Genomic DNA, 12,605 nt, shown 5'->3' on the forward strand with positions numbered 1-12,605 from the left:
CTTGAGCTCCAGAAAGCAAATGTCACACGGTAGCTGTGGCCTGATGAAGCTGCTTTCCCAGAGCCACGGCTTGGCCAAAGCCCTCCCTTCTGCTTTCAGAGGGAGGGAAACAAGGATTTTTCTTTTCTTTTTTCTTTTACAACCACCATCTAGTTTGTCATGTTTCTTATCTCCCAGAAGCTGACTACCTGGGCCCAGGGTAGGGTGTCCCCAAAGACTCCTGTCCATCACGGCTTCACCCCAGCCACCCTACACAGACAGCCAGCTGAACTGCTGGGCTTACTGGACTATTAACCTCCATGTTATACAGCATGAATATTTATTTTTCTTGGCTTTCAAAAACCACACTATTTTTGTTGAGAGCCACAGTTTAGTCAGAATGACGCCTGGCATTTTTGCCAGAGGGAATGGTTAAAGGTGACCCTGGAATAGGGCGGCTCCTGCTGGGATTAAGGCGGATTCCTGCTGCCTCGAGTGCCCACTACTTTGGAGTTCCCTTTGAGTTCTCATGGGGTTCTGAGAGAATTGCCACAGAGCCCAGTGGAGGCAGTGTGTTCCCGGGAAGTGTGTGTAGAGGGCTGGTGAGAGTTCGGGAATAAAGGTTGCTGTTTGAACCTACAAGGCTTTGTGGCAGCTCGGTTATTTGTGCCCAGCCAGACTGCGGCATATTTTGCTACAAATAATCCAGGTATGCATTAATTTGATGGAGCATTTTGGGGATTTGTTCCTCCTTACAGTGTCCAGTACTTTGTTAAACACATTGTTCTTAGGAGTAGCCCATGGTCAACACAAACATTTGGTTGCTAAGCATTCTAAATATTTGTATTTCTTATGAGGTTCATCCCTCTAAATTATAGGAACTGAAAACCAGAGCTAGCAGATTATATATAACAAAGTAAAAGAATTTACTTACATTTCAAAGATTACTTACATTCTATTTTAGTTTTATAATTATAGATATGCTATGTTTAGACAACAAAGTAACTTTCAAAATTTCTTAAAAGAATTAATTGTTAAAAGCAGTAGTGCTCTGGATATCTTACAAGGTCATTTTTATCATTTGTTGTCTAATATTTTATTTTGCATTTATATAAATACATCAGCATTTCCAAGCTGCTCGGCTTTCTTTTTGAAGCTACCATGTTACAAAACAACTCCAGTACTACTTCTTATAGATAGACAGTATAAAAATAAAGAAAAAAGTTCAGCGACTATTTCACATTGTTTGCCTCTGAACAACCAGGGAAAACATTAATATATTGCTAGGTAAATTTCAATACTTGATCTTAGCCAAAAGGTCACGAAACAGCTGATAACTTTCTTAGTGAAGGAAAGAAACCCTTTCTGTTTTAAAAAATACTTACAGGTCCTTCAATACGTACAATCTAGACCAGAAGGACAGCAAAGGAAAGCAGCAACGTACTATTACCCACACAGCTGAGGGGCTGCCCAGGGAGCAGAGCATACCCGGGGTCTTTCTAAATTCTTCATTTTGTGGCACATGTACAGAGCACTGGAGTCTTGCACTCTGTTTAATAGTTAACAGCTTACGTGAGCATTTCTTTACAGTTGTCCAGCTCCGTCACTGTCCTCTGAAGTCTTAACCCAAGGGCCTCTACTTGACACTGTAAATCTGAAATGATACAATGTATTTCTCTCATTAGCACATAGAAAGTGTCCAAAAAATTTTTAAACTATTTTTAGACATTGATGGACCTTTATTTTACTCATTTATTTATACATGGTGCTAAGAATCGAACTCAGTGCCTCACACATGCCAGGCAAGTGCTCTACCACTGAGCCACAGCCCTAGTCCATGCTCAGATATTTTTGTAGAGTAAATCATATTCCTTAAAAGTTGACTCTCAGTTCCAAAAGGATAACACAGTGTTTAGTTCACTTAGCCTGTGTGACCGCTGACAGTCTGGCTGTCCCCACTAATACCCACAGAAATAACAGATCTTGGTGGAAGCTGATTTGTTGGCCTATTCTGCCCCCATCGGCAAGCTGATCTGAAAACAGCCAATGGGGTGAACTTTGCTAATGTCCCTAAAGGTCACATATGTAGCTGACACATGGATTTCTGCCTGTGGCTTGTTTCTGATACACTTGATGGCTTTAGCGCTCTTGTGATTCAGAACCAAGAGGCACTGCTGAGTTCTCCTGGCAGGGCTCAAGCAGACAAGTTGTGCACCAGACTCACGGTCAAGAATTTGTTAGGTCAGGGTAACATCTAACAGGCATTTTTTGTGACTTTCAAAGCTGAGAGAATACAGCAGGAAATTGGCTTCCTGAGTCGTAGAATGGGGAATTTAAGCAGTATTTGAAGATTATTGAAGAATCTTGTGTCTAATGCATGTAGATGCAGAACTAAAACCAAAGCAGAAAGAACTGGCTTGACATGTCTAAGTCCTGTCATCAGATCATGTGTGACAACTGTGATCTGAACCCAGCCTGTGACAGTCCTTTTTGGGAATAAAGTAGAAAACAAACATACATAGCTGGACCAACTGGTTTCTACAGAAAAAAAGTAATTCAAAACACTGGAATTATAAATTTATGTTTCATTTGCTCAACTAATATATTGTTTAATAACTTTTTTTTGTACTTGTGATTGAACTCAGGGAGTTCTACCACTGAGCTATTCCCAGTCCTTTTTATTTTTTGAGATAGGGTCTTGTTAAGTTGCTAAGGTTGGTCTTGAACTTAAGATCCTCCTTCCTTGGCCTCCTAAGTCATTGGGATTACAGGTGTGCATCACTGCACCCTTAATATTTTACATATATATATATATATATATATATATATATATATACACACACATACACATACACACACACACACACACAATTAAATATTTTTTAACATTTTTTTTAGTCATTGATAGACATTTTATTTATTTATTTTTATGTGGTGCTGAGAATTGAACCCAGTGCCTCACACTACTTAGTTACAACCCTAGCCCTTAATATTTTTAATGGTAAACTTTAAAATCTTTGTGTAGTCATAAAAATATATAAAACTTCTATCTATATAAATCTTCAACCTGCCTTTTAATCTTTGTTTTAAGGAAGAAAGAGCCAGTTCCTTAAATCAGAAAACAAATTCATCCTAAACAACAAATGTCTTACTTGGAATTTCCCAGACATTTGTATAAATCTTAAGTTTCATCCGGTACTTTCACATTTTTATTTTTAACTAATTACTTAGTTGAAAAATAAAAATAATTTGCATTTATCATGTAGAAAATGATGTTTTGAAATATGTACACATTGTGATTAAACTGAATCAATTAATGTATGCATTACCCCAATACTTATCATTTCTCTTGTGGTGAGAACACTTCTTAAGATTTCCAAGAATTCAACATATTGTTATTCACCATTGGTACCACAATAGAGCTCTTGAATTTATTCCACCTAACTGAAATTCTGTATCCTTTGGTCAACATTTTCTCATAAACATTATTGTATCCCTTATACTGCCCTGTAGGTGCTAATATCCCCATCCTGAGTCCCATGCCTCAGGGACTCAGGATTCATGTGGATGAATGAGCAGCATCAACGGACTGAAGATGTTCAGCTCTGCTGCAGGATCCTGGCAGGACAGCCCCTCAAAATGAGACGCAATTATGGGCTTGAGTGAGATCTATCTGTAGGGCACACATATCATCATTTACCAAGTGATATCTTTATATGGGAGAAAAAAGTAACATACAGAAAACTTATTTTTGAGTTAAACCTTTCAAAAACGGCATTTCGTGAATGTGCTATTAGGTGCTGACTTGCTCTTCAGCTCATGCAGGGCTTGGAGAGATTCAGATTTCGACCAACCATACTCTTGAGGAAAGCGGGGAGAAGTGGGTGTTTACCCCCATGTGCTGGTCCCCTTACTGAGCATGGTGCTCTCCCCTGAATGATTTTCATGCATGGTCACAACTACCGTGAAGAACAAGTGCACATTTTGGTTTTACAGATGAGGATTCTAAGGATCAAATTAATCAGCTTATTAAAGTCCACGTGGCTTGTCAGAATGTCAGCCTGTGATTCACACTTCGGTCTACTGGATCCCAAGTCCGTATCTCTGTAATGATTCAACCACTCCTGGCTATAAAACCTGCAGGGGGCTAGCATATAATTGTCCATGAAAGTGAGATTAGCGTGGCTACAGATCTGTTATCAAATTCCCAGAATATTTAAAATGGTATCCATAAGACAAATGAGAAGTATTATCTCACATAAAATATGTAGTAAACTGGTAGAATTTCCCACTTCAAGGGTTAGTTTTGAAAGTTTAGAAATTAATGTTGTCTGAATAATAAAACTATTAAAACAAAGGCGGTGTCACCGTGATTTACGGCACTGACATCAGAGAACACAACTATGCCATCTTATAAATGTCAGGACACATCCTAAACCAGATGAAGCAGGGCTCAGAGCCCATATGATATTATTTCTAAAGGTAGCTATAGTTAAAAGAAAAAAAAGAAACCACAAGGAAATGGTGTTTGGCATGTGAATTTTCTGCAACTAATTCTCAACTACCTGAAAATTGTTGGACGGTAAGAATGGTAGCTAGATGGTAAGAATGGCAGCTAACTGAAGCTCATTTTTACAGCACTGAGAAGTATCCTGAGGCTCACATTTGAAAAGGACTGTGCATCACCATTACAGAACTGACTACACCACCCTGGCTCAAGAGGAAGAGAACAGCTACTGCACTTCCAGTATAATTCTGCCTGCCTACCTGCCCAAGCTCCCTTTCTCCCCTCCAGTTCTACACAAACACAGATGCTTAGTCTTTAATTTATAGAACCCAATGAGTAGAGAGCCAATTCCTTCAAGATTATTTGGCATATATTTTACAGCAACTTTGAGTAAAAATTGGAAAAGTAAAATACATGTTTTATTTTTTAAAAACAAGAACCTCTGAAGGCTGTCAAGTGAAGTCGACAAAAACAGAAAACAGAAGTAATATCAACAAAGAAAACATTTTATATAAGCAGAGACCATGACAAACATTCATACAAATAGTACATAATATAAATAGGTACCCAGTGTATAATTAGGAGTTAATATATTTTCATGGCTCTTTTTTAAACTTTTACATATATTTTTTGTAATCAAGAAATGCTAAGAGTTATTTTTTAAAAAGATAGGACATATCTTTCCTGTTCTGAATGGAACACAAGAATCCTGTGGGTTTACCATAGGTTCTGGCAGACTTGCAGGGTCCTCTCGTTTTCAGAAGCAGAGTGCCCCACTCCTGTCCTTAATAATGAAGGAATACAGTTAGGATACACAGCAAAAGAATGGAAGCATCAGCTCAGAACAACTCTGTTCCTGAGGAAGAGGCTGCAGTCCTCTGTGGTGAGACAGTTCACCTGCAGTTTTCTGTTATTCAGCATGACTTGGATTGCAAAGGCCCTAATGCCCACAGAAAGGAAGGAAGCACTGGCTTCCAACACCCTGCAGCCATAAGGCGGAGCCCAGAGAGACAACCCAAAATTCACAGCAGTGTGTCTGCCAGGATGCGACTGGGTTCTTCACAGATAGTAAAGAAGCAGCAAATGGCTTTAAATGAACAAAGCAAAAAAAGAGCTCTTGGGCTCTATTCACACAAAGCCAGCTGCCTGCCGGATGGCATTCCACAAGCATCTGATTTGAGGTAATTAATCATTTAAGAGAACCCTGGTATTCCAAAAGGTTTCTAGAACCTACAAATATAAAAGGTACTCATAGTTAACTATTTTATAGGATGATATAAAACCTTGTCATGTGGAGGGCATATTAAGTTGATATAATGTTTGAGAAGACAATAAATAAAACCTTTATAGCAGAAAGCTATTCAAGCTTAAAACTTCCTTATAAACACTGAAAATTCAAAACTGGTGCAAAGTGCTGTTTGGAGGAAAATGATTCAAGACTCAAGCAGCAAAATGGAAAAGCAACCAGCACCCAGAGGTCCAGGGGAAACTCTTTTAAGTAAGAAACTGAAGCTGCTTTTCTTTTAAGTACACTATAGCACACCGGAACAGGACAATTCAGAGGGCTGTGCACAGGCTCTAAAGCCAGATTGCCTCATGTCCAATCCTGGCTCCTCTTCCTGCCACTTGTGTGATTTCAGCATTTCAGTTCCCCTGCCTGGAAGGCAGTTACTGGTGCCCAGGACTCTCCAGTGGACTAAGTGGCCTCACATACAAGAGGAGGGCAGCAGCCACAGCATGCTGGGAGCTCAAGGTGCCTGCAGCTACCTTGGCTGGTATAAAGCCTCTTTCCCTTCCCTGGGGCACATCACTTCTCACCTTGTGGACCCTGTTCTTGCACACAGCCGTGGGGTCAACAGCTGTCATCTTTGTTTGGGGAAGAGTAAAAATGGGCATTTTACCTATATTTTCCTGTAACAATCTATAAAGTCACTGTGTTAGTTATCTTTTCATCCCTGCCACCAAAATACCTGACAAGAACAACTTAGAGGAGAAGTTTATTTTGGCTCATGGTTTCAGAGGTCTCAGTCCAGATCAGGCACATTCTGGAAGTGACATGGCTAAGGAAAGCTGCTCAGCTCATAGTAGCCAGGATGCAGAGAGAAGAGGCCAGAGAAAGTCAGATTCCCAAGGGCATGCCCCCAGTGACCTGCTCCCTCCAGCCATGCCCCACTGCCTACAGTTTTCACCCAGTAATTCACTCAAGTGATGAGGTCACAGCTCTCATGATCTAATCATTTAACCTCTGAACAGTCCTGCATTGGAGATCATGTTTCCAACACCTGAGCTTTTCAGGGGATACTTGATACCCAAAGCATAACAGTAACTATGGCAAAATGTTGAAAGCTGTCAATATGGGTGATGAGTTCACATACTTTTTTAAAAATTTTATTTTCTGTATTTTTATGTGTTTGAACATTTTGTAGACATGCACTGGCAAAAGAGGAGCTTTGCTGTAAGGGTCAAAAGTGACAGCATGTTCTGCACTAAGGGCCTCATCAACTCTGTTCTGTGTGTCCTTGGTACAAAAGAAAACAAACCAAAAGGGGCAAGAAAATGAGCTGAGGGACGGGCAAGATGAGACTGAAACACAATTAAGGGACCCACGTGAGCCTCTGAATAGGGAGCAGACATGTTTCAGCTGGGGGTGGTATCTCAACAGGGAGGTTGCTGGTTTTGCTGTTTTGAAGAGATGCTGCTGAGATGCTCACTGGCCTTGGGAATGCCGTGTTCCCGAGGGTATCCATGCCTGGGAATTTAACATACACCTTCTAATTTGCAAACTAAGTGCAAAAGGGCTGCACTTTTTGCAGGTGTTTGAAAAATTACACAAATTGTCCTAAGCTACAGATCTCATTCATATTCTTACTTTTTTTCACTCTTCTTAATTTTTTCACTCAAAAATTCTTACTTTTTTGAGACATATGCATGAGCTACATAGATATGACTCATTCCTCTTTGCTATATTTCATGCACGCACCACAATTAACTTATCCAGGCCTATATTAATGGAACCTAGGTTACCTGACACTTTGTCACCACAAATAACCTGCATTCCAGGATTTCCCCATCCTCTTGCATACCCTCAAGAGGTTTTCAGTCTGTCCCTGGAGATATGTTAGGGCCACAGGAGTTTTAACATTTTTAAGCACTGCCTAACAGTTCCCAGAATGGCACTAACACACTTCCAGCTCTCTGGATGAAGGTCCCTGCTTTCCTAATTCTCATTGGAAAGAGTTATTTTAAACATTTTTGCAAATCCAAAGCTTATAAAGTGGTGTCTCACTGCTGGCCTAACTGCAGCTCTCTGCTTACTGTGGATGCTGAGCATCCCTCTCACACTTGGCCACTTTACCATTTGCTTTCCCCAAGTCTCTTTGATAGCTACTCCAATCAAGCTTTCTTCTTCACTCCTCCACAGAAACAGTGCTTGTCAGGGTCATGAATGACCTTTTGTGTTAATGACTATAAAAGTCAACCTCCTTCTTTGAACGCAAATGTTAAGCAGCACTTGTGCACTTGTTCTCTCTCTCTTGGCAACTTAGCCACTTAGCAGGCTGCTGCTGCTTGTTCTCTATGGATGGTTCTCGTTCTCAAGCCACTCTACCTGTGAGAAGCACCCAGCACTCAGGTCTGAGCCTCCTCACTACTGCATCATCTGCCAAAGGGCTCTCACCGGGGTCATGGCTGTGGATGGTGTCTGAGTGAGGGAATCTCCCTCACTACCACCATAGCTACTGACACAGAGCACTCACCACACGTCAGGCCCCAGGGCCCAGGGTTTTATATACTGCGTCCTCCTCTCATAGTGCAAACTTATTAAAATGTGCATTTATGAAAGCAGGAACCTCATCTGTTATAGTCATAGGACTTGGGACATGGAAGTTGTTTACAAAATAACCTTTGAATCAAGCAAATGAAATACCATTAAATATATTTACATTTAGCAGGAATACCATTAAATATATTTAAATTTAGCACCCACGATTACAATACATGGAACATAAATAGTTGCAGTTTTCATTGATATTATATGACATATATTTTGATGTTGAAATACAACTTTCCTATAAATATGTTACTTTACTTTAATAGACATTTATTGAGTATCATCTCTCATTTGTAGGTAGGTTCTATGGTAGTTAGACTCAGTGTACAAATAACAATAAGATATATTTCTTACCCTGAGATAAATCACAATCAAGTGTTTTATTTGGTGTTGAAGAATTCATGTTTCAAATAACATCAATAACTCCTTTAAACTAAAGTGTGCTCTATTTTTCACCATTTTACATTATTTTATTAGTTAAATGTCAGTAATATGGTTGAAATTGTGAGATTTCTGATCAGATATAACTAATCTGAATAAATAAAATCAAGTTTGCTATGTTAGATAAATACGTATATGTTATATGACAAACTTTTATATGACAAGCTTTTAGCCCTTTTCAAAAGCAATATCTCATTTAAAATTGTATAATATATATTCACAGAAGAAACTTTTGCACATGTAAAAATATATACCAATAGAAGAGAGTTATTTAATGAGTATTCAACTATGTCAATTCCAAATTAACATATTTTAACTTTAGCAAACACTTTACAAAGCTCAGATGGTGGTATAGCCACTTAGAATATTCATTTCATTTGCCGTTTATATTTCAGAGGTTTGATTCATATCTATTTTGAACAAGTATTCTTGAGATATATTTAACATTTTCTACATTATGTCAGAAGGAAATGAAATAGCATTTAGAGATTATTATGAATCACATACTAGAACAGGTGTGAATATAGGGATAAAAAGTGGCAATTCAGTACAATGTGGTTATATTAAAACTGGAAAATTATTTGTGTGTATACACGCAATGTGTGGTGGTGGTGGAAGATGGGGTGTATTAAATTGAGCTAAGGAGAAAATCAGAATATTTATAAAATTTATAAGTGAATTATAATAGATTAAGAATGAAAACTTTCTCTTCAGTATTGTTTATGTAAAAATGCATCTAATTTTTCACTGCATTTTTATTCTGAACGTTAAAGTGACCCAATATAACAAGAAGATAATTATCATCTATAGGGGCTTATAAAATAGGACAAATGTAGGTATGAGTAAGAGAGAAATCTTAAATTGTAGTTGTGGTTGTACCATGGTTGAATTCATTGGCAACATGAATAGAGCTGTCTGTCTATCTCACAAGGAACAAGTCCTGATAGATTTAGAAACTTTGTATTATGCTTAGAACAGTCTTTTGCTTTCTGGTGAATCTATACAAAGAAATAATTTAAGCAATCACATGGATACGTATGTCATGGTGATAATTTTCAAGGCTGAGAAATCCTAGTAAAGGAAATGTGCAGCCCTCAGTGGACGAGAAAGGTACGGGCCTGCAGCGAAACACCAGATCACTAGCTGAGAACATTTATGACTTAAAAAAAAAAAGACTTAGGTTAATAATAAATTCATGTAATCAATGGAGGACAGAAGTTGAGACCTATGATTTATGGCATTTTCCAAGAGGGTCACATAATCATATGGACATGAGCTCCCCTGAGTGAACCGTGTGCAGGTCCCTGTGAGCAGGACTAATTCCGTGTAAGACTGAGGAGGAAGGGGACACATCCTTGGCCATGGAGTGCTGGCTCTTGTCCTGCTCCTCTCTGCCAGTGCACTCATGGCAGTAAAGCAGGCCAAGGATAAGACACAGGACCTTCCTCAAGAGTGGTTGCATGTCACCCAACTACTTTGAGCTAACTGCATCCTAAAATAAACTCAGCTTTTTTACATTATGTAATCATGTACCAAAGATATGTTTCATAATTTTAAGAGTGAAGAAAGATCCTTAGGAAATACTGATGGATACAGTAAAATATAGAAGGCAGATGCTTAATGTAATATCACTCTGACAGAAAACAATAAGAACAACTGTCTAATTAATTAATAAGGATAGATTATAAGTAGATTATGATTCTCCAAACAACATAATGCTATGAATATTTTTACAAGAAAAGATTCCACAACAATGAAAAGGGAGTAGAGATTATACAACTTTGTTATTTTATTAAAAATATATAATATTCAGGGCTGGGGTTGTGGCTTAAAGGTAGAGCACTTGCCTAGGAGGGATGAGGCACTGTGTTCAATCTCCAGCACCACATAAAAAAACTAAACAATCAAAATAAACGTATTATGTCCATCTACTACTAAAACTATTTTAAAAGTATATATGTATATATACAATATTCAAAAAATAAATTCTAGAAGGACACATTTCAAAACTTCATAACTATTTGAATGTTGGAATGTCCCAATCAATAAGTGAACATACCAGGAAACAAAAAGCTCGTATTAAAGTAGGGTAACAAGGAACCCTAGAACATCTCATGTTGCCACTGTGGATGCTTCTTATGACACTGTTGGGTGTCATGTGCCTGCCCTAGGTAGACAATTCACATTACCAGCAGCCCTGCTCAAGTGGCTGGTCCAACAGCACTCTGAGGGGCTCACAGGCCATGAGACACAGATCAAGAGCCCTGGATCAGGTTCCAGCTCCGCCTGTCAGTAGCTGCAGGGTCATGGGCAAATGACTTCATTCCTCTGGGCTCCAGAAATTTCACTTGTAAACTATAGATAATAATAGTGCTTAACGCAGGAGGGTGACAGGAAGGGGCATGGTGGCTGAGCTGTGCCTGACAAGGGCAACTGCTCTGTGACTGCTAGCGCTATTCACACAGTAGAACTAAAGCTAAACTCACAGGGATACTTGTTAATGATGTAAGGACAGCATTGTTATCAGAAGTGGGGGGGGGTGGAATGCTGGAGATGCTGGCAAGGGGTGGGTGCTGTTGAGCAAGGGTCACTGATTTCCCACTCAGACAATGTCACTATCACTCACGCTAGTAGCACAAATGTGGACATCTGCAAATGTCTATGAGCTCAGGTACCTTCTGTAAAATCATGTGTGAAAAGTGTCTGTGTGTGCTGGCAGGGGGATCCTGTGGGTGTCAGACAAAAGCTCCTCCAGCTCCCCTCCCTGCTCCCTTGGAGTAGCCCTGAGGAAATAGAAGCTGTGTGTGACAGAGAAGACCGGCAGCCATCAGTGGTTCCTGATACAGCCTGGTATCCCTCATACAATACACATCTGGTTAGGACTGCTGAACCACCAGATGAATGGGGGACTGGCATCCAAATGAGCAGAAGAAAAGGACTTACCTGGTAACAATCACATTAGGTCACAGCATAAATGGGGGGGAGAATCTGTCTGAGAGAGGTGGGTGTAGGAAGCAAAGCAAAGGACAGAGTCCATAGAATTTAAAAGAACAATATCTAAAATTTGCCCCCAAGGGGTCCTGAGAGGTAGGATGTGGTTAAAGAAAAGGCAGAGAAAGTGGTAGGCCAGGTGTTGCCTTGGAAAGGGATGATGACGTTGGAGGTAAAGGAGGAGGAGAGAAGCCTGCAGGTGGAAAATACCAGAGAGTAAGCCAGAATCATATCGATCTCAGAGGAGAGAAAGGAGTCCAACAGAAAGACATCTGAAGAAGTCGGGTGACCATGACAGAATTTCCTCTAAGAGCTGAAAATTCATCAAATGGAGAGAATATATTAAACAGAGACACTGTTTCCCTGTATGGGAAGCTTAGTGTGGGGAGCAAACGACTAAGCAAAGCAACAAAGAGAACCTTAGAAGACGCGGGTGGTCAAAGACCACATGGCTTCTGAAGGAAGTTCCTTAAGAATTCACATTTCAATGGTGTCCTGGTTCTAACAAAGGATTTTCAGGTTCTAGTTAGTACTATCTGCCTTGCAACTTATCTAGAGACCTGGGGAATCTAGTTTTTGAGATTCCCTTCTTTTGAGCATAGAAGCAGTCTACAGTGTCCCAATTTCAAGATAGTCTCTTTTAAGGGCTGTTGGATCTAGCATAAATAAGGGTCACTGCCAATCTCCCTGGCTTTCTGTGAGATTTGCACTTTTCCTCTTTTATGAGAAATCAAGGTTACATTGTTCCAGATGGAGACTGAGGATTCCAAAGGAATGAGAGACTGGTAGAGTTAGCACCATGCGCTCTCTGAAAGTTACACTAGCAGGTAAGGTCAAGGTGGAGTTCTGTAGGTAGCT

General features: G+C 39.6%; 1 protein-coding gene across 2 annotated transcripts in view; it reads right to left on the reverse strand.

Annotated features, from left to right (window-relative positions):
- Positions 1 to 12,605, reverse strand: part of LEKR1 (leucine, glutamate and lysine rich 1) — a 195,819-nt gene that overhangs the window by 85,270 nt on the left and 97,944 nt on the right. For both annotated transcript variants that reach the window (XM_081302792.1, XM_081302791.1), the window contains one exon: positions 1,552 to 1,633. In XM_081302792.1, the coding sequence (XP_081158918.1) occupies positions 1,552 to 1,633 (82 nt within the window). The remainder of the gene's footprint in view (positions 1 to 1,551; positions 1,634 to 12,605) is intronic.

This window comes from Spermophilus citellus (assembly GCF_964194105.1).
Source record: "Spermophilus citellus genome assembly, chromosome: 7".
NCBI lineage: Eukaryota > Metazoa > Chordata > Mammalia > Rodentia > Sciuridae > Spermophilus > Spermophilus citellus.